The 23,824-nt window shown below is 38.9% G+C and overlaps 1 protein-coding gene across 21 annotated transcripts in view; it reads left to right on the plus strand.

Moving 5' to 3' along the window:
• RHBDD1 (rhomboid domain containing 1) overlaps nt 1-23,824 on the plus strand; it is a 169,932-nt gene that overhangs the window by 15,550 nt on the left and 130,558 nt on the right. For all 21 annotated transcript variants that reach the window (XR_010122441.1, XR_010122442.1, XR_010122443.1 and 18 more), the window contains 2 exons: nt 13,309-13,831; nt 15,933-16,065. Coding sequence is in view for 18 of the 21 variants with exons in the window: in XM_063645762.1 (XP_063501832.1) it covers nt 13,399-13,831; nt 15,933-16,065 (566 nt within the window). In the remaining 3 variants the exon portion in view is untranslated. The remainder of the gene's footprint in view (nt 1-13,308; nt 13,832-15,932; nt 16,066-23,824) is intronic.

Below are 23,824 nucleotides of genomic sequence, written 5' to 3' on the forward strand. Positions count from 1 at the left end.
TTAAGACTAGAATTAGACTTCCTGAGCTCTGTGTGCAGCAGAGCAACTTGATGATCCAACTGAGCTTAAAGAAACCAGTTGTTCAGGAGGTTGACCTTGGATATCCAGGACCAGAAAACTAGGAGCCAAATCAGGATGGGCAGAACCAGGACAACTGGCGAAAGTAGAGGTGGAAGTGTCACCTCTCTGGGAAATAGTCCCTCCAGTTATTTTTTATTGTCTTTGCTTTTTTTAACCTCAAGTTTCCAAATTGCCTGGGGATCCCCTGCACCTCGCTCACCACTACGAAGGCCTCATCTTTTCCTCTCACTTTGGCAAAAGACTCTAGTCCCTTGGAATGAATTAATTGTGAATCTTATACCTTCACTCTGTGTAATTTAGTTAAACTGACTTTTTGTCATTGTTGCTATTGTTGTTGAAAGTAGTTTAGATCATTTCCTAAATCTGCAGTTCCCTTCCTCAGCTTTTTGCCTTTACCTGAACCCAACGCGCATGTAGTTCCTTTGGATTTTTTACCCTCAACAGCCAGTCTTCAGTGTAGTAAAGCTTGGTGTTTGTTGTGGTGGTGGTGGTAGCTTTTTGTTGGCTTGTTATACCTTTTAGTTCTTCAGCCGTTCTATCCTCCTCCTCAGTGGCAAGGCCAGCACAGTTGCCGAAGTCTTCAGTTTAGCCATGTGTACTTTCTACCCTGCCATGTTTCCTCTTCAGTGAAATTGATCTCACCTTTCCATAAACACTCTCAGTCAATCTTACTGCTTCTTGAATTTTGTTGAACCCCTAGGATAGAACTGATGATCAAGTCCTGACTTGACAGTTTCTTTTGGTGATTCTATTTATTGCCTTGGACCTGCATTTCTGTGGCTTAGAATAGATGATAGTATCATTTGAAATCACTTTCCCGTAATTTAAACTTCCATTTTTATAGCTGCCACCTTAGTTTTGCCACAGTAATTTTTGTGTTTACAAAAATAAATTTTATAAAAATGTCTGTGTGCAATGGCTCCAGAAATTCTGGTGACTCTAGAATACCTAAAGTGATGGTACAAGGATGTGGAGCCTTTGGCAGGTTATTAGGTCATGAGGGTGGACCCCTCATGAATTGGATTAGTGTCCTTATGAAATGGACCCCAGAGAGCTCTCTTGCTCTCTTTCTACCATGTGAGTATATAACAGAAAAGCAGCTCACAACCCATAAGAGGGCCCTCACCAGAACCCAACCATTCTTGTACCCTGATGTCACACTTGCAGCCTGCAGAACTGTGAGAAATAAATTTCTGTTGTTTGTAATCATCCTGTCTATGGTACTTAGTTATAGCAGCCTGAACTAAGACAATTGCCAGAAACAATATCTAACTCAAAATTTATTGCTCTACCTTGTCTCTTTTAGTAAGATCTTATTTTTTTTAATTTAATTAATCTTACTTTATTTTTAGAGACAGGGTCTCACTCTGTTGCCCACTATCATAGCTCACCAGAGCCTCAAAGTCCTAGGCTCAAGTGATCCTCCTGCCTCAGACTCCTAAGTACCTAGGATTATAGGTGTGTGCCACTGCACCTGGCTAATTTTTTATTTTTATGTTATTATTATTATTATTATTATTTGTAGAGATGAGGTCTTGCTATGTTTCCCAGGCTGGTCTTGAATTCCTGGCCTCAAGCAGTCCTCCTACATTGGCCTTACAAAATGCTGAGATTATAGGTAAGAGCCACTGAGCCAAGCCTGCAGATTTCCTTTTCTTATTATTAAATTCTAATTAAATTTTACACTGCATATTACAGATGGAGGTTGAGCTAAAATGAAGCATTGTTTTGGTCCCTTTTAGTACTTTCAAAACATTCAAACTTCAGCTTACCCTCCAGAAAGCATTTATGTGAAAGAAAAGTCACTGACATCTCTTCTAAAGGTTCCTGGTCTAGCGACTTAAGTTAAAAAATATTGGCCACGAAGCAGAACATTGAACTATTTCCTGGCATGCCTCTAGATCACAGCCTAGAATTTTAGAAGATTTTTATTTAACTACTTATAGCCATTTGAGGCATCTGGTACATGCTGTGGAAGTGCAGAATGTGGAACTTGGCTTTCTTGAGGCAGGCAAGGCTGCTGGGGCGGCTCACAGGCATAGGGGCCCCCGCAAGGGTCACAGCTGGGAGGCAGAAAACTGCAGGGCTTCACGGCGGAGCAGCACTGTCTGGTGGGAAGAGCTGAGTTTGAGTCCTTACACTCCAGCTTCTGGGCATCATCACCTTGGTTTCTTTATCTGTGTAATAAAAAAGTGGAATTTCTGTCTGTCTTTCATGGTTTCACACCAAAAGTACTGGAAGGACTTTTACTAAATTGGGCACAAGATGTAATGTGTGGGATGCATGTGAAATTCACTTTCGTCCCCTCTTGTGGTGAGAGAGTCCATGTGACTGCCCATCTGTGGGAATGGCCTTGCTTATTAAGCACCTTGGACAGAGAAAGTGAAGGACTGAAACTTCAGCATCCCCAGAAAGTCTGAAGGGCCGAAGCTCCATGGATGTACATCCACGTGGGCAACTCTACGAAGCGTGCTTTAGAATGGGCAGCTCGACAGTTAAGTGATTTTCTTGGCAGGTGGTGGGTAGACCCGCTAATAGATAAGGTGGAACTAATTTTGTCTGCACAGGATTGTGAGAATTAAGTGAAATGAAGCAAAATTTATGTAATTACTTTTAAACTATAATTGCTTAAAAGTTATTATTAGGAAGTATGTAAATATTATAAGACCTTGATTCCTGGGATGAATAGCTTGAAGTTTATCAGATGGTGTTGATAAATATTTAATATCTGCTAATACTTACATAGTACTTATGTTTCAGGCATTATTCGAAGTGTTTTACTTATATTACTCATCAACAACTCTATGAGGTGGTCCTTATTATTACTTAGTATCTGTTTTATAAATGAGGAGACTGAGGTAGAGATTGATTAAGAACTTAACCTAAGGGCCGGGTGTGGTGGCTCACACCTGTAATCCCAGCACTTTAGGAGGCTGAGGCGGGTGGATCACCCAAGGTTGGGAGTTCAAAACCAGACTGGCCAACATGGTGAAACCCTGTCCCTACTAAAAAATACAAAAATTAGCTGGGTATGCTGGTGTGCACCTGTAATCCCAGCTACTCAAGAGGCTGAGGCAGGATAATTGCTTAAACACGGGAGGTGGAGGTTGCAGTGAGCCAACATCGCACCACTGCACACCAGCTTGGGTGACAGAGCGAGACTCTGTTTCAAAAAAAAAAAGGGCTTGCCTAATGTCATGTAGCTCCTAAGCAATTAAGCAGGATTTGAACCTAAGTCATTTGACTCCAGAGTCCATTCCATTAATTGTGACACTATTCATCGTTTTTTTTTTTTATCTACTTAAGGATATTTTTTCCGTAAAGAGTATCACTACCTGAGACACTATGCAGTGTTTTAACCATGAATATAGAAAGCCATTGGGTGGATTGAGGTGGGGGCACAACATAGTGAAATTGGATTTTAAGCAAATTGAGTCAGGTGCTGTGTAAGTAGACTAGGGGACAAATGTAAGGTGATAAAGGCCTGATTTCTGTTGAGATCTTTCAGCGTATAACACATGTTCTTACTAATGGCTTACCTGTCTAGAACATTCTTCGTATGTCCATTTAGTGGTCTTAAATCCCAACTCCTCAGAGGTTACATATTTTGCCTACACATGCCTTCCACATGGGTGGCACTGATACTAAAGGCAGGCTGTTATAAAGGACATCTGGACATTATCCCACTAAGGAATCAGAAATTTTGTATTCATATTCATCTGGGGAGATGGTGTATGAAGGAAAAGAGGAAGGAGGAGCTTTTATGTCTTAAGAACTCTAGGTTTGAGCTTGGGTATGGTGGCTCACACCTGTAATCTCAATACTTTGGGAGGCCAGAGTGGGAGGATTGCTTGAAGCAGGGAGCTCAGGAGCAGCCTGGACAACACAGCAAGACCCCATCTCTACAAAAAATTTAAAAAAAAAAAGCTGGGTATGGTGACACTTGCATGTAGTCCCAGCTCGGGAGTCTGCGGTGGGAGGACCACTTGAGTCTAGGAATTCAAGGCTGCTATGAGCTATGATTGCACCACTGCACTCCAGCCTGGCAACAGAATGAGACCCTGTCTCTAAAAAACAAAAAACCCTCTAGATTTGATAAAGTCAGAAAGATATAGCCAGTTGTCATTAGAGAGATAGTCTAATGGTTGTGTCAAGCTGGGTGAGACAGTTTCTTAATATGGTTATAACAATAAGGTGTATGAAGTTGGAGAACCATTGTATTAAAGGTCTCAGTAGGCTTCAAAAGGAGAAAATGCTCTCAGTTCCCAATTTCTTCTGGAATACAGTCTAAGTTGTAGATATTTCTGTGAATAGATACTGGGATATAATTATTGAGAGAGTGTCACAGTAGTCATAAAGATGAGATTCCCATTACCATCCTAATATAATTTGATTGTAGTTTTTATTTTTTATTCATGAAGTCAGTTTTCATTCATTTGATTGTCTTCATTTCTTTGTATCTCTGCCATTAATGTGAAGGAAGGAAACAGAGATCCCTACTCTAATTTCCTCTGATTTTATCATTAATGTAGCTCTGGAAGCCATTTAACAGATTAGATAACCAGAAAAAAATGTCATTTATGTGCAACTAGTCATCAAATAATTATGCTGTCTAACTAAGATTCCACACTATACCCCCAGGACTCCCTATTTACTAATCAACTCAGGTAGAATATGCATTCTGGTAAATTGAACATGGTGTAATGATGTGAAGCCATACCATCTGCTATTATGTTAAATATTTAAATAAATTTTAAAAGCACAATTTACATGTTATTCAAACAATTATGTTTTGCATATAGCAAAGCTTTTTGAAATGCATTCATGTATTTGAAAAGAGAAAACATTACTTTGCGAGTATTCAGTTAATAAATTCTTGTTTTTCACTAAATGCAAATATATATTATACCATTTTCTTATTTTCAAAACTATCTTGAAAATCTGCATTTTGTAATTGGATTCTCTTGGAACCTAAGGAAACTAAGGCTTTTAAGAAAAATAAAATTATGCTAAGAAGTTTTATTGGAAGAACAAAGAATTTTATTGTTATTATCTTGGACTAAAATGTTCTCATCCATTGGCTCTATAGTAACAGTAACAAGTGGAGCAAACAGTTTCATAAGTTTGGACTAGAAAAGCCATGAATGAATAAGATTCCTGAGAGAGTTACAGGGGTTGGAAGAAAAGCTCCAGTGCAGTTTATTCCTAGAGAGAGATGACTATAATGAAACAAAATAAGAGAGAAAAAAAATGCTTCTAGTGTTTGTGTATGTTTTGACCACATTAATGCGCTATTTGTGATGCACTAATTTGCTGTCTAGCTCTTGTAATTAAAAAAGCAGAGGAAGTTTTTATGTTTAGTATAAATAATTTGCTATTTTCATAGCATTTTTGCTTTGTTTGCAGTAATAAAACACACTAACCCTTTTTTTTCTAAATAATTGCACAGAATTTGCAGTCAAATGTGTTGGCCTAAGCAATATTTTGCCATTGAAGTATATTCTCATTCCCTTCCAACATGTTATATCACAGGGAAATGGTAGAGCTGCAGTCTTTGCAGTTTAACCAGGACAGTTTCTTTGTGGTTTCACCTTTCTTTCTGAAGATTTCTCTTGACTTGAGCTTGTTAAATAATTTTCTATAGAGAGAGAGAGAGAGAGAGTGTGTGTGTCTGTCTGTGTGTGTGTGTGTGTGTGTGTGTGTGGGTACATGTGTGCTTGTGTGTGTGCCTGTAAACGTGTGTGTTTATATTGTATTTTAAGCAATGAAAATCTAAGCATTTTCTCAGTATCATGAGTCTTTAGGGAAATGAAAATCAGTATTACTTCACATCCACCAGGATGGCTACAGTAAAAAAAGATGGATAAATACAAGCATTGTTGAGGATGTGGTGAAACTGGAACCCTTGTACAGTGCTAAAGGGAATGTAAATGGTGTAGAAATTTGGAGAAAATTTCGCAGTTACTCAGAAAGTTAAAACATATAGTCACCATATGAGCCAGCAATTTCACTCTTATGTATATACCCCAGAGAAATGAAAACATATGTTCGTAAAAATTGTACATGAATGTTTATAGCAGCATTATTCATTAGAGTCAAAAAGTGGAAACAAATGTCCATCAGCTGATGAATGGATGAATAAAATATGGTATATTCATACAATGAAATACGATTTGACCATAAAAAGAAACAAAGTATCAATACTTGCTACAACATGGATGAACTATGAAATCATTATGCTAAGGGAAAGAAGCCAAATACAAAAGGCCATGTATTGTGTGACTTCATGTAGATGAAATGTCCAGAATGGGCAAATTCATAGGGACAGAAAGTATTAATAGATTAATTGTTGCCAGGCACTAGGTGGGAAGTGACTTACTGACTGCTAGTGGGTATGAGGTCTCTCTTTGAAGTCATGAAAATTCTAGAATTAGATATGTACAACCTTGTGAATATACTAAAAAAAAAAAAAAACCCTGAATTGTGCTCCTTAAGATTGAATTTTATGGTATGTGAGTTGTATTTCAGCTTTTAAAGATGAATGCTAAATCCCATTTATGCCTAGTGTTCCATTATTGGAACACTAAGCTTGTGGGAGTTATTTATATCCTACTGTTCAAGGTCATCGCCAAGGTCTGATTTTTCACACACAAAAAAATTGCAACCTACAGCATAAATGGGTTAAGCATCTGGAAGGTCAGGTATTAGCAAAGTACTGAGTTTGAGTGATAAGAGAGCTCTTGCCAAATAACTTGAACAAACCTATATTTTCCCCTATTTCTTAGAACATATACTTCAAATATTCAAAACTTTAAATGAAACTTACCAAAGGCATGAAAGTAGTGCTAATGATATAGCATTAATATATCTCAATTATATAGTGACAGACTTTTCTTGAATCTTAAAGGGAAAAAAAACATACAATTTAAGAATATTCCAGTGAATAATTTTGGAATTTATTATACTTTTAGTAATATGGAAGTCTCAATCTTCAGAACAGCATTTGATTACTCCCATTAAGACTCTGTAGTTCCTGTCTTTCTTGTGAAATTAATTTGGTTGGTAACAGACACCAAATTGGGAATAGAATTTATAACTGGTATATATTCTTGCAATTTAATGGTCTCAATTCTTATTGAACATTTAAATCTGGAAATTGAGATATATACTGCCTTAGTAAATGATAATGATGAAATATTTTCTGCTTTGTAAGTAGAATTGAAAATCACTGTAATTAGTTTCTTTTCCCTTTTTACTCCTTTCTCTCCCCCTTGAGACACATTGGTTTCCCAAGTTATGAATTCAGTTTCTTTTGTTTGTTCTAGCTGCTTAGTCTTTCTTATTACATACCTGTTTAATTTTTAATTTCTCATTAAAAGTAAATATGGCTAATTTTCCTATCAGTATTTCAAGAAACCTTCCATTTCTCTCTGCCACAACCTTGATATAGTACTGTCTAGTCTGTATTATTACATAATTAAAATGCTATTTTTTGTCAAATAGTTCTGGCAAAGCAGCTTATCAATACATTTTAAATGGATCAGAGATTTATTTCTATAATGTTGAGATTAACGTTATAAATACTGTTGTGGACCTAAAAATGCTAAGTGGAATAATATGTATAGTGCTATGGGAAAGGTTGTTACAATTGCAGGAAAAATACTTAAAGATGAATATGCCGTAAGTATTCAGACCTTCTTAATCAGTTTCATTTATCATATAATTCAGACACATTTAAAAATACACTAATCTTGAGTCATTTGAGAAATACAATTGGCCCTCCACGTCCGTGGATTCTGTATCCATGGATTCAGCCAACTACAGATTGAAAACTTTTGGCGGGGGTGGGCTGGGAAATAGATGATTGTGTCAGTACTGAACATGTACAGACCTTTTTTTTCTTGTCATTATTCCCTAACAATACAGTAAAACAACTATTTGCATAGCATTTACATTGTATTAGATATTATAAGTTACCTAGAGATGATTTGAAGTATATGGGAGGGTGTGCATAGGTTGTATGCAAATACTACACTGTTTTATGTAAGGGACTTGAGCATCCATCAATTTTGGTATCTGTTGGAGGTCCTGGAACCAATCTTCCATGGATACCCAGGGACAAGTGCATTTACTAAGCATGGACCATATGCCAGTCACTGTGTATTTGTGGTGATCCTATGGTGGCTCTGGGTGTTGTTGGTGATCAAAACGGATAAGGTTATTCCTGCCCTTGGCCATTTATACTATAATCCTGGAGCTACTGATTTGGGAGCACCTGTGCGACTGGAGCGTAGTGACCGATGCAGAGACGAGCTTGAGATGAGACCATAGTGGCGGGCAGGGAACTGGTGATATAAGCATACAGTTATGGGAAAGAGTTTGGACTTATTCTTGCTGTGATGACAAGCCATCAAAGGCTTGCTACTGGGGAGTCCAGCTTCAGTTTTATACAAGATTACTCTAAGCAGTGGTGGAAAATAGTTAGTGGGTATTGGAGGAGAAGCAGAGAATTCAGTTGGTTGGATTTTATGGTAATCAGGCAAGCTATGATGGTGACCCAGACTAGAGTAGTGGCCCTAGAGCTAGAAAGAAGTACATTGATAAAAAAACTGTTTAGAACAATTAATAAAACTTGATGGATAGGATTTGGGGGTAGCAGGGTGATAAGGTTAAGGTCAAAGGACATGTCAAGGATCTTTCTATGTCTTTGGCTTGAACAACTGGATAGATGGAAATTCCATGTCTTGAGGTGGGGAGCATGAGAGGAAGAGCTGATTTGGAAGGGACAGTCCAGTGTTCAGCTTGGGGCATGTTGAGTCTGGTGGGGAGGGTGTGTTTGTAAGGTAAGGGGGCACAGGGACTGGCCTTTCTTGAACTCTGGTAACTGGCTTGTGGTCTGGATACAAGTTAGAATATATAAACCATTTCCAAAACCCAACAGATTTTACAGGTTTTCAGTTCACAGATAAGTTGCTATAATTGATGATGCCTCTGTGGTCTCTCAGATAGCGCAGCACTCTACAAATTTCTATGTATTTGATGGGCAAGACATTAACAATATTCATTTTCTAGTCAGTGCTCACTTATTGTGATCTGTCTTCTTGGTGTTCCTAGAGCCGTGCCTCCCTGGCCCACAGCGTCAGGTTACAGATTTGATATTTACGTGGATCAGTTGGATTTTCTAAGTTGTCTTGTGACAGGCTGCATCCCTCACCTTGGATGGCTGACTTGGTAACTGATTAGGAAGGAAACTGCCCTAGAGTTGTTATGAACTAGGACTGATTTGTCTTTGCTGCTACTTAAGACTCAAAACGTATGTTCTGCCTACACTGGGACTCTAATGGCCTTTGTTTACAAAGGTGGAGTCCAAAAGATGTGCACTTCTCACATTGGCTATGGTTATATCTCCTTTCGCATTAAGTATGCATTTATTGAGAAACCAAGCCACACAATTTTACTTCTCTTTTGATTTCCTGTGGACAATATTTTTATTTCCTTCAACAAATAGAGGTAGGCCATTTAGAGGCTGGGAATATAAGTGTTTTGTTATTTGCTGTACCTCCAGTGCCTGGCACAGGGACTAGCATGCATATGGCACTTGATACATATTTATTAAATACGTGAGTGAAAGAAGGAATGGCTGAATCATCGTTCTGTGAGAAAGGATAATTCAGTTTTCAGAAACCAAGACATCGGGCAAACTATATTTTCCTCTAAGATTATGTCCCTGAAACCTGCTGAGAAATCAAAGCTGAAAAATAGAAATTTGGGCATCATCCTGATAAAAAGAATTACAAAAATCATTAAAGTGGAAGCCCTTGAGTGTGTGCAGGAGAGAGTAAGGATAGAGGAGAAGTGAACAGCAGAGAAACGGGTTGGAAGGAGGAGTGAAGCCTCAGGAGAGCAAGGTGTCCCACAGAAGCAGGAGCAGTCAACAGTGGAGAGCTGGGAGGTGCGAAGGGATGCAGACAGAAAGACACCTTTTCATCCGGCCAGAAGTAACTTAGGAAAGTGCAATCAGAGCCTGGGACACAGTGTGAAGTAAGACTGGGAATTCTGTCCTTTTATCTATATTCTTCATTACTAATGATTGTAATTGAGGTGCAAGTTTTTCTTGAGCAAAGATGTAGTTAGTTTTGATTTTCTGCTACATAAAGCCCAGCATCATAAGATACTCTTGGCAATGATATTGAAGGGTTTATTTTGTGATTTCTTGTAAGCTGATTATTCACTGATCAATGATCAAGGCCAGTTTTTCCATTGTTCCTATTAAAGGTAATAATGTTTGATATATATAATATACATATTAATATGTGTGTGTGTGCACACACATGTGCACACATATTGATAAATTTAGGGGAGTTACAAAAAAGTCACAGTAGATAAAGAGTTGAAAATTGACTTGAGTTCTAATGTGGAAAATATAGGCCATTTATCCAAAGTTATTTGGGAACATTTCAGTTTAAATTTCATTAAATTCTCTAGTTCATAAGAATGCTACAGAGCTACAATAATAACAATATAGAAACGGGTTGTGCTAATACATGGGGTTGTGCCAATAATGTGTGTGTGCATGCATGTGTAGGTATATGGCTAATTGTGTGTGTGTATGCATACACACACATATATATATATATACATATATATATACATATATATATATATGCATAATTTTTTTCTGAACACTGTTTCGGTGTGATGTTGATAATAAGAATCCATATGGGGGCATAGGAGTACATTTGAGTCTTTTTAGGATGTTACCATTTGCAAAGGAATTAATTCTCACATAAGCAAGTTTACTTTATAGAAATGAAAGTAGTAGCTACTGTTTACTCTGCATCTCTTTTGTTCCAAAGCATGTTGCAGTAATCCTGGGAAGGAGGTTTTATGATTCTTAAAGTGAAGAAATTGAAGTTCAGGAAGTTTAAATGACTTGCCCCAGGTCACAGAGCTAGAAGATAGGAGAATCCTGCCTTTTTTTTTTTTTTTTTTTAACTCTAAAGCTCATGCGTTCTCCAGTGTGCAGTCCAAGTTAGAACCCTTAGGGTATAAGAGTGAGTTACCTACTTGGTTGGGGGCCAACTAATCTCCATAGAGAAAACAGAAACCACTAGATAAGAACTTTTTCAACATTTTGCCCCTAATAGCTACACCTGATTTTTCTTTTCTTTCTGTTAAGAGGAAAAGGCTCTTCCCTACAAGCACTTGATCCTTTTTATTTGTCTCTTGCATCTTTAGTCTGTGTCTCTGCCTGCATCTCTTCCCTTACTAGCTTCTTCCCATGAGCATAAAACAGTCCCTCCCTGTCTTAGTCCGTTTAGTGTTGCTATAAATACCTGAGTCTGAGTAATTTATAAAGAAAAGAGGTCTATTTAGCTCACAGTTCTACTGGCTGTAAAGTTTAAGATTGAGCATCTGGTGGGGGCCTCAGGCCACTTCCATTTGTGGTGAAAGGTGAAGGGGAGCTAGCATGTGCAGAGATCGTGTGGTGAGAGAGGAAGCAAGGGAGTGGGGAGGTGCCAGTCTCTTTTAACAACCAGTGCTGGCAGGAACTAATAACAGCGAGAACTCACTCACTCCCTGACCCCAGAGAGGGCATTCATCTTCTCGTGAGGGATACTCCCCCATGACCCAAACACCTCCCATTAGGCTCTACTTCCAATACTGGGGATCGGATTTCAACATGAGGCCAGGCATAGTGGCTCATGCCTGTAATCCCAGCACTTTGGGAGGCTGAGGCAGACGGATCACCTGAGGTCAGGAGTTTGAGACCAGCCTGACCAACATGGTGACATCCAGTCTCTACTAAAAATAGCCGGGCATGGTGGCACGTGCCTGTAATCCCAGCTACTCGGGAGTCTGAGGCATAAGAATCATTTGCACCTGGGAGGTGGAGGTTGCAGTGAGCCAAGATCATGCCATTGCACTCTAGCCTGGGCTACAGAGTGAGATTCTGGCTCTAAATAAATAAATAAATTCATTCATTCATTCATTCAACATGAGGTTTTGGAGGGACAAATATCTAAACCATAGCACTCGCCAAAGGCAATACCTTCTGTATTAGTTAGTAATTGTTGCATAACAAACCTCTCCAAAGCTCAGTGAAGTAAACCAAGTACCATTTATTTAGCTCACTGTTTTGTGGGTCAGCAAATTAGGCTGAGCTCAGCTGGACTCACTTGTATACCTGTGGTCAGCTAGACAGCTTCACCTCTGGAGTAGTAGCTGACCAGTGCAAGGACCTTCAGGGTGACTGGAGTCTGTGCCTTTCTTTCATTACCCAGCAGGCTGGCCTAAAGTTGTTCACATGGTTGTTTGAGAGGGTTTCAAGAGAGAAGCCTATAAATCATCTTGAGGTATAGGCTGGGAGCTCATGTAGTATCCCTTCCTCCACATTCTGTTAGCCAAAGCATGTCACAATGCCAGCCCAGGTCCAGCGGGTTGGAGAAGCGGGCTAGTAAGCCACGGAACTTCTCATTGTCAACCCCAAATCACCTTGAAGACCATAGTCAGATCACCACCTCAGGCTGCGTTGTGTGCCTACGCTCTGGGTTCCCTCTCTCACTGCATTTAGAACATTATGTGGCCGCTGTTGGTTTATTTCTCGGTGGAAAGTGAGCCTCTTAAAAACAAGGACTGTGTTTCAACCCAGGATTTGGCTTGTAGAGTAGGTAACGAAAAGCTGAAGTTGTTGTGAAGGTAGAGTCCAGACCATTGATATCTGGCAGCATGGAAATTGGGATTAAAGATAATGTAGGCTTGTGTCTTAAAACTTGCATGTTGATGTTTAAAAACTTTGGAGCAAACTCATTCTAACATATCAAAATCAAATATTTCTTTGAAAAAAATGGAGGGGGTAAAGAATCCTGGCCGGGATTCTGAGCAGAAATCATTTAATACTTGCACACTACCTTTGTAGGTTTTTCATGAGGTTACATGTTTGTTTTGGAAGTGAAGTTAATTTCATGATGTGTTTGTCAGAGAAAAACATAACTGTCCATTAACTGATTCATTGGGATTTGGGATAAAATTTCTATTCTAGAATGTAAAATGAAGGAAGGGTGTCAGTCAGCATCCTCGATATTACTCTTGAAGATGTTGAACATAAATATTTCTGTTAGAATGAGAAGTAGCATTTACCTCATGGGAGTTTGTCTTGAAATGAATATGTCTTATATATGTACTAATTCTTAATTGATGGTTTTTCACATGCGTTTTGTGTTTTAGGTTCAGCTGTCTGTATATCTCCCCAGATACCTAAAACTGACCACCTGAGCACGTTTTCCCATTGCTGAGCTGTTTCCCTGATATCTGGCCATGCAACGGAGATCAAGAGGGATAAATACTGGACTTATTCTACTCCTTTCTCAAATCTTCCATGTTGGGATCAACAATATTCCACCTGTCACCCTAGCAACTTTGGCCCTCAACATCTGGTTCTTCCTGAACCCTCAGAAGCCACTGTATAGCTCCTGCCTTAGCGTGGAGAAGTGTTACCAGCAAAAAGACTGGCAGCGTTTACTGCTCTCTCCCCTTCACCATGCTGATGATTGGCATTTGTATTTCAATATGGCATCCATGCTCTGGAAAGGAATAAATCTAGAAAGAAGACTGGGAAGTAGATGGTTTGCCTATGTTATCAGCACATTTTCTGTACTTACTGGAGTGGTATACCTGCTCTTGCAATTTGCTGTTGCCGAATTTATGGATGAACCTGACTTCAAAAGGAGCTGTGCTGTAGGTTTCTCAGGTAAGGGAGACAAAATTTTGAGGTTGCATGCATAAAGGAAGCAAGGGAGGTGTGGCTGCGGTCATTTTATGAAGTGTGGGTCCCTAGTTGGTGAGAGGATCAAATTCTGAGTGGTTAAGGGCTACTGAGGCTTTGCATCTTGAAGAGGAGGCTGGAGCATGCAGGGACTAGTTTTTGCCATTCTACATTATGCTGCATCATTCACTCTTAGTCTGCACTAGGACCTGCTGGAAGGTGGTTTTGTAGAAGACATAGTATTGGAAATATGCACCAGCTCCTTATGGTAGGGTCACAGAAACACCCACATATGTATTTGTAATAGGGAGTTCTCACAAAAGATGACTGTGCTTGTGAAGTAGGCTCAGTGCGCTCTCTCTGATTACCAACTTGTCTGCACCTGGTGAGACAGTACACTCATCTGCAGCAAGTTGCATGAGGCAGATTTAGTATTTACAGTTAGGCAGCAAGGGACAACAGGAGCCTAGGATTCATTGTGAGCCTGTCCTTCAAGGCTCAAAAAGCTGCCCAGGACTGTTAGAGTCTTGACTGTGTGTGCTCCTTGCATGCAGATAAGGAACCCCGAAGAGGCAGCCAGGAGCAAACCTGGGAATCACATGAATCACTGGGCAAAGCTTTGAAAGACATCCTATTCGGGCAGAGGAGTAGGCTGTTTCAGCCAGCCCCCTTTTATCTCAGGGTGTTGGATTTCCAGCACATTTCCACAGTTATTCTTGAGAAGTACAAGCGAGAAAGGAGGGGGAGAACTACATAGGTCCAAGGCCACCTGGAGAACTGTCCTGCATATGCCTCTGGATGACTTCGTTAATAAATGCACCACACCCTTGATGGCATGCTAGCCATGTTTTAGGAGCCATGATAGTCACTTTGCATAACCTAACCAATTTAATTCATGCAGCAGATCCATGTGGAGACGTGATTGTCTTGATTTTATTTTATTATTTATTTTTTTTTTTAAGACGGAGTCTCGCTCTGGCACCAGGCTGGAGGGCAGTGGTATGACCTCGGCTCACTGCAACCTCCGCCTCCCAGGTTCAAGCGATTCTCCTGCCTCAGCCTCCCGAGTAGCTGGGACTACAAGGCACGCACCACCATGCCCAGCTAATTTTTGTATTTTTAGTACAGACAGGGTTTCACCATGCTGGCCAGGATGGTCTCTCTCTCTTGACCTTGTGATCCACCCACCTTGGCCTCCCAGAGTGCTGGGATTACAGGCATGAGCCACTGTGCCCGGCCTTGATTTTATTTTACTTTTTTTATTTTTAATTTTTTTTCTGACCACCTGCTGACAGTTGAGGGATTGTCTTGATTTTATAGATGAGGAAGCCAAGACCCAGAGAAGTGAGGTTACTAGCACAAGGTTACCCAGCTAGGAAGCGATGGAGCTGGGACTTGAGCCCAGTCTACATATTAGCTGTGTGATGCATTATCTCTCACCTTCTTCCTCACTAGTTCCTTTTTACAGATATTTCATGGGACCAAAATTGCCAGCAGGATTTAAATTAGGTGTTTAAATATTAGAATATGAAGGGGAGGAGAGAAGTAGTCCTGAAACAAGGAAATCTAATCCTTCCTTCTGCTTTTCCTGACATCCTTCCCCTTTCCTTCCAAGATGTATCCTTATGCATCTAATTGTGGGAGAAGAAAGAATATATGCTCTGCCTTCAACATGTTTTTCCATAGAAGTTAGAAAAATACATATTACTGGTATTTTTTATTGAGTTAAAATTTATATATTTTATATAACTTTTATAGTGTACAGTTTTATTTTATAACTATTTTATAGTGTACAGTTCACTGACATTTAATACTAATGATAGTATTTTATTCACGTTAGGTATTATGTATTTAGTAGCATACTGAACACCAATATTAACTTCTATATTTAGAAACATCAAAGGAGTGACTGCCTTTAGCGTTGTCTTTTTACCAAATGCAGGGTTGTAAGGAATAGGGCATGTTTTAAAGCACAAAGTTGGATGTAATCGAATAATCATTTTCACTTTTAATTAGCTTTCTTTGTAAATGTTGATACTCCTACTTTTGGATTGTTGATGTTTGCATATTCTTCATTCTCTTTTAGGAGTTTTGTTTGCTTTGAAAGTTCTTAACAACCATTATTGCCCTGGAGGCTTTGTCAACATTTTGGGCTTTCCTGTACCGAACAGATTTGCTTGTTGGGTCGAACTTGTGGCTATTCATTTATTATCACCAGGGTAAGTGTTTTCTTTTAGGGAATACAGTTGGAGGACCTGATGTTCCGTGGAGAAAAAAAAATTGCAATAATAATGAGGTAACCAATTGTTTTTCACAGTGAGGTGTATTCTTTATCTATTAGGACAGAACCAAGCTTAATGGTTTTAATGTCAGATATTTCTGGGTTTGAATCTTTTCAACTATTGAGCTGTATAATTTTGGGTCACTTGTCTTAACTGAGTTGCAGATTCCTCATTTTTTTTTAAGTAGGAGAACCTGCTATACAGATTTGAGGATCAATGTTAACCAGCCAATCAGCTGGTTAATTCTGAAAGCAGTATTCCAAAGAAGCACATAGAAACCACATAACTATAAAGATTAAAAAGCTATAAGGTATGTTGATCTAATGCTTTTTATTATTATTATTATTATTATTTTTTTTTGAGATGGAGTCTCGCTCTGTTACCCAGGTTGGAGTGCAGTGGCATGATCTCAGCTCACTGCAACTTTCACCCCCCTGAGTTCAAGCAATTCTCCTGCCTCAGCCTCCCAAGTAGCTGGGATTACAGGCATGTGCCACCATGCCCGGCTAATTTTTGTATTTTTAGTAGAGTTGGGGTTTCACCATGTTGGCCAGGATGGTCTCAATCTCTTGACCGTGTGATCCGCCCGCCTCGGCCTCCCAAAGTGCTGGGATTACAGGCATGAGCCACCGCGCCCTTCCGATCTAATGCTTTTAAGCCACTTCAGCTGTCAATTGTCTTGGTAATAGAATTTTTTAAACAAAAGGCTTTACTTAACACTCAAAATGTGAAATGGATCAGCTCTGAAGTCTTTTGGGTTGAGAAGTGGGATGGGACCCCTTTCACCTTACTCCCTTGTTGCTGTGGCTTCCTCAGAGGAGGCACCTCCACAAAACCCTAGAGCTCCAGGAAGTACAGTTTCAGAACTGCTGATCTAGATGAATTTTTTCCCTTACAGAGAAGGACTTGGAAATTTGGAAGGTTAAGAGACGTATCAACAAACAGTTTGTGGTAGACAGCAGCTTTGTGAGGATTCAGGCCCCCTGACTCCTGTCTGGAGCTCCTGCCTGTTCATGTTGTACTTTCTTCCTTCGGTTCCTTTCTCTGCTTTTTGTTTAGAAAAAGGAGGATAAGCTGTGTTATTTTTCCACCTCTTCCACCAGCTTCACTTTCCTTAATCTGTCTTGTGCAACTGGAAACACATAATGTTTGTTTTTACTGTGGCACTGGACGTTGGTGAAGGGTGAGATTCAGGAAGGCTCAGAAAGAAGGAAGATTTCTATTTGCTACTGTTCTTTACAGACAGTTTTTATTTCGGTTTTGATTTGTGTGACTGTGCTGGGTGTCTTACCTTATTTGAGAGTATTCTCATGGGGCTGTGTGTCAGCCCGGTAACTCCAGGTCCTTCTTTAATGCTAATTTCCCATCACAGACAGCCACTGGCAGCTGGCCTGTAAATGGCAGTGACGTGGCCCCTGAGTAACACTCATTTACAATCGTATTGCTACTTTTGACAGTTCCACGAAGAAAGCCTAACAAAATCTTCAAAGTTTTCTTTGAGAAAGCATCGAGTAATGTCTGTCCCTTATCTGAACAGCCCTCTCTATACCTTGTCACTCACTGCTCCCCTGACTTGCTTGATGTGACTTGGTTCTCTGTGTCAATGATAGGCTCTTGTATGTGATTGGTAACACCCAACATTCATATGAAAATCACTCCCTCTGCTATTTGAACTTTTATCCTGTGATAAATCCATTGAATAACAGTGCATTTAATATTCTTATGCAACTATTTCTGAAGAGCTTTTTATGCATTTCATTTTTTAGGGATCCCCCCAACTTACATGGAAAAGGCATGGTTGCATTTTTGTGTCATATGCATATTCTCTGTGGAGGGACCGGTAATCCTGAGCTTGGGAAGTAAATGAAATTTCCTGTCTTTGAACTTAAAGTCTTTTGATTTTTAAGATTTGACTGCTTTGAATGATAAACTTCTAATGTACAAGCATCTACTTATGCATGTATCCAAATAAAGACTACACTAAACACCGGTCCAGGAAACCTAAAAAGTGAATGCTTCTTTGAGACGGATCTTGGAAGAATGGCTGAAACTAGAGCTCTCTTTGCAATGCATTGTTATTTGCCTGACGGTTGTCAATTAGAATTTTCATTGGGAAAACACTGTAAATCTTTAGAACAAAGCTTGCTTTATTGCAGGACTGTATGGGCTGCCCTTTGGGAGGAAAAAAAAATCTGCCAAAGCAAACATTTGGTGGACCTCTGTGTTTTATGAAAGCCACGGAATTAGTAATTTCCCCCAGTTACGGAGGGTTATGAAGGAAAGCCACCCCAAACAGGCATTGTGAGGAGTATGAGGCGTGTGGACTTGATGCCAGAGTGAAGCAATCTCCCTCATTCACGTGGTGCTTTTGCTTCTCACAGTCTCTGTGTGTACTTACTTCAGAGGTTGCTCTGCTTCACACCCAGCTTTCCATTTTCCTTCGTGTCCTGGGACCCTGATAGGTGATAGTGTCTGAAGAGGTGTCCCAGGAGGGAGATGTGCAGGCCACCTATGGTGCCTCCTTCCTAGACCGGGCTCCTGTCCCTTCCCACCTCCTACCTGCACCAAGATTCTGTTGATAGGAGGAAGGGGGATATGTTGCCTGGTTTTATCTTCTAGCCAGATTATGAACCTCTGTGTGTTCTCATCTGAGCCTTAGGCTATCTAGACAGAAAACCAAAGTGGAGAATCATGAACATCACCCAGAGTAAGACAGCCACTCAGTGACTATGCTAGAGGAGAGCGGTTGAATGTGAGGGGGCCAGGCTCACATACTGGCCGTGGGACCTCAGGCAAGGTACACGGCCTCTCCGAGCCTCATTTTCCTCACCTGTGAAATGGGATATCACTTACCTTCTGTGTTTAATAAGTCAGTTTTAAGGAGTCATATGCGAATGACCTCTTTGTAAACAATAAGAAGTACTCAACCCTTTTATTATGAAATAAATCACTGGATGTGTACACTATTCCTAAATAGAATCATACCTAATTTATTTTTCTTTCTAAAATTAATAAATCAGCTGTTATTTAATTTTGTTTGTTTGACTTCCACTCACTACTTCCCTTTGCTCCTACTTGACTTTTTTCATCCTGAATGACAGCAGTCTAAAAATGCCCATAAGCCACTCTTAAACACTAAATAAGCAAGCCTTGGCTGCATTTGGACCCTGGGGTATTACAGTTGACCCCTGAACAACTTGGGGGTTAGGGGTGCTGAGCCCCCATGTAGTTGAAAATTTGTGTATAATTTTTGACACCCCAAAGACTTAACTATCAATAGCCTACTGTTGACTGAAAGCCTTACTGATAACATACACAGTCAAGTAACACACATTGTGCATGTTATGTGTATCATATACTGTGTTGTTACAGTAAGCTAGAGAAAATAAAATGTTATTAAGATCATCATAAGGAAGAGAAAATGTGTGCACTATTTGTTAAGTGGAAGTGGATCATTATAAAGGTCTTTATCCTCATCATCTTCACATTGAGGAGGAGGAGGAGAAGAGGAGGAGAAGGAGTTGGTCTTATTGTCTCATGGGTAGCAGAGGTGGAAGAAGATCCTCATGTAAGTGGACCTGCATAGTTCAAACCCATGTTGTTCAAGGATCCACTGTATTTAGTAAAATATGGCAGCTGAAAGCATTACCCCCTAGGCTTTAGATACTGCTTCATTGCTAATATTTGACAAGAATAAAATTACTTTGACCCAACTAAAAATTCTTTGGCTAGATTGATCAAATCAGAGAAAAAATATATTTTTTTACTTGTTTCAATTTTTTATTATACAGATTTTTAATTATTTTTCAATTTAAATTTTATTTTCAATTTATTTTTCCACTTGTTTCAATTTTTTTATTTTCAAAAATATTTATAAGTTTATAAATTTTCAAACATAAAGAAAAGTTGATGCACCATTTGACAGTAAGTTGTAAACATAGTAACTTCACCCCTAAAAACTTCAGCAGGCATCTCTTAAACATAAAAATATAATTTTACAAAACCACATTACTATTGTCATGCAAAAGAAAATTAACGGTAATTCCTTAATGTTGTTTAGTAATTGGTTCATGTTCAGATTCTCCTAGTGTTCAAAATGTCTTTAATAACTGTTATTGTGGCCGAAGGAGAATCAGAATCCAAAATTCACATATTACCTTTGATTATTATATTTATTTATTCTTGTATTCTAAGACGGTCTTCTCACCTTTTTACTTTTCCATGAAATTGACATTTTAAAGATACCAGATCTCTCGTTTTGTAGAATATCCCACACTCTAGACTTGTCTGCTTGTTTCCTTCGGGGCTTATTTAACTTGTCCCTCTATCCCTTGCATTTCTAGAAACTGAAAGTTAGGTCTAAAGGCTTGATTAGATTCAGATTAAACTGGCTCTTTTTTGGCAATAATATTCTATAGGGATGATACGTGTTACATCAGGAAGGACATACATGCCAGGTGGCTCCTATGTTAGGAATTACAAGTTTAATTACTTGGTTAAGGTAGTCTCCATTATAAGGGCACCTTTATCTCTTTGGAATTAGCAAGTACTATATGAGATGACACTTAGACATCATGCAGATAACTTGTTTCCAATAACTTTTTGTATAGATCAGTGGTTATCCTTGTCTGGATTATTTATTTTAGGGGAAGTTATAAAGGATGACTTCCTCATTGGTTATTCTTTTTATATTTGTTTGATGAGATTAATCCAGAGTTGGGGGTTAAGACCCCAAGGCAAGGAATTGAGGAAGATGAATGTCTGTCAAAGGCTGATCTTAGTTTTACGGACTTCAAGCTTATTTGGTTTTATGGGTTCTCCTTAGGAAAAAAGTACAAAATTGCACAAAAAAGTAAAAATTTGAAATGAGAAAGGGAAAGACAGTTCATAAAATTTTAAGAGCTGGCAAATATTATAAACATTATTAAATCCATACAAATAATGTAATATTAATTCCCTGACACACTTCTGTAATATTTTCCCCCACAGGTTTTGCTGAATGCTTTTTGATCCCTTTTTCATATGAAAATAATCTGGCAATAGTATTTCCATAGAGAGAACATCATGGTGGCTCAAAATTAGTTTTCTATTATTAAGAGTTTAGAATAGCTTTCTTCACAGCTCATCATGTAAATTTTTAGAATCACCGTCCAACTTTGGAAAGCCTCTATCAATTTTTTTTTACAAGCAATCTATAAAATTTCAGTACTTTTCAAGTTTTTTTGAAGTGATCAATATCAAATATTTTTTGAATTGAATCAAATGTTGTCATTGACCTTTAGTGGCAAAGTGCAGGTTTTAGTTTTCTTCATTGATCTACTTTGTTCTTAAATCAGCAAGTAATTTAAGTACTTTATTAATGTTCTTATGATGCATTCCTCTTCATTAATTGCCAGAAAGCCAAAGTCCTACTGATTATTTATATATACTTTCTGATGTGATTTGCATATAATTTTGTTTGAGAATTATAAACACAGGAATTCTGATAAAGTTAGTTTGCAGGATTCTCCAAAAAGGAAAGGAACATGGTACATTTATAATTGCATATACTGCATTATCATATATGTTCCTGATGTGGGAGAGCCTCTAATTTCAGTTTTGACTATATGAATGAGAAGTGAGTCCTCTTCTTACAGTTTTACATGCTTGGTGATTGGAAGATTTTTCCAGACACTGGATCCTGATTTCAGCATGATGACTTTACTGCAAGTGCTGGCTGCCACAGGACACTTGAGAGTGCTGTGGGACCGCTGCTCTTGCATCTCCTGTTATCATCCAGGCTACAAATGCACAGTGGGCATTAAGAGTATTTCTGGAAGCCATTTTTGCACTATGAAGACTGGTAGTGATTCAGCTATGCACAGAAATGACCACAAACCGCATAAATACACCATGCCGAACCCAAACCAAATGTATCCTCAACTCAGTGTCCCTTAGCTGAATCCCAAAAATGCCTGGGGCTACTCCAGTGACAACTGATATGGGAGGAAGTGTGACAGCGGAGGAGTTAGAGTGGAAAGAGACAGCAGTTTTAGTAGGTTGTGGTTAAGATATCTCATTTTCACAAGTATAAAAGAAATATGACCATGTGAGCATGTTGCATCAGTTGTTTCCATGGTTGCTGTTTGGCTTGAAATGGCTTGCTAGATTGCTTTATGAACTCTCTCAGGTATTTTTAGTTTATTCTTTCCATTATAAGGTGGACTGATAACTCATTGTTTTAGAACTTGGTATCTCACTTAAATGTAAGGAGGTAGTAATCTTGAACAATTTTGAATTAAATCTTTAGCAAAAGAGAATGTTTTTTCCCTCATGTGCCTGTGCTTTTGAGATCCTTGTTAAATGTTGACCTAAATCAGTACACTATTTCCCTACCCACAGAGACTTCACAGTTTAGCAAAAGAAACACTAACTACCCACCAAACCAAAACAGAAGGTGGGAATGTTAGTTCAATAAAAATAGAGGAACAGAAAAGGAAAGTAACTCTGATTTGAGAAATTAGGAGCCTTTGCAGAGGACAAGGATATGTATGCTGAGTGTTTGGAAATAATAGGGCAGATGATGAGATAGACTGCTCTTTGAAAGGGGAAGAGAAAGAACAAATACTAGGAAGCTTGGCAAATTTATGAAATCACAATCTATCCATAAATGCTGGGAGATAAAGCTAGTGGTGTTCCTTCAAATGTGTTCTTTTGACCACTAGTTCCTTGAGATGTGTCCTGAAACAGGGCTTCCTGGTCAGTAAATGTCAGCTCATGTGGTGTTCTGTGTTCCTGCAAGGGCACAGTGCACATGAACATGTGAAGGATTCTGAAAAGACTGCAGTATGGAAATCAGATTTGCTAATTAGTTTCCCAAATATTCTTGATGATAGCACCCTTTTGTTTTAGCACTGGCATGAAGCAATCTACAGAACAAATATTCTTCATGGTACATTTTATAAACTCCAAGTTGGGAAGAGGCCAAACCATAGAGAAGAGGCCAAATCATAGAGGGCTTTCGATGGCAGGTTAATAAATTTAGGCCATGCTTGTAGTCAGAATGGACACACGGCCTTGGTTTCTGAGAAGGAAAAGCCACGAATGAATATGTGGTTTAGGACAGGAGGACAGGAATAATATAAAGATTTGCAGAATTGGTGGCAGGTGTCCATTTACACTGTTGACATAGACAAGAGAAGAAACCGAAGGCTAGAACTAGTGCAGTGACTTAGAGAATCAAAAAGAGCAGCCTCATGGGAGAGTGGTTTCCAAGGCCCAGTGACAGTTCATGGGCCATAATAGGAATGACTGGTGTATTGGGAACTTCCTACGTGCCAAAAACCATTTAAGCTCTTTACATATATTATCTCATATCATCCTTACACCTACTTTGTGAAGAAGAAATTATTACTTCTACCACTTAAGAGATGAAGAAACTGAAGCACAGGAAGTTAACTTACTGTAGCTACTTAAATATCAGCTAGTCCATTGGATAGCCAGTATTTAAGTTTCTGCAATCAGGCCCCTGAATTCATACTCTGAACTAGTGGTTCTCAAACTTTTGGTCATAAACCCATTTAGAGCCTTGAAAATTATTGAGGACCCCAAAGAGTTTTGGTTTGTGTGGATTATATCTATCGATATTTACCATATTGGAAATTAAAACTAAGAATTAAAAAAAATCATAATTCATTAACATTCATAACATAATTTA

The sequence above is a fragment of the Symphalangus syndactylus genome, chromosome 8, assembly GCF_028878055.3.
Source record: "Symphalangus syndactylus isolate Jambi chromosome 8, NHGRI_mSymSyn1-v2.1_pri, whole genome shotgun sequence".
In the NCBI taxonomy this organism is placed as follows: Eukaryota; Metazoa; Chordata; class Mammalia; order Primates; family Hylobatidae; genus Symphalangus; species Symphalangus syndactylus.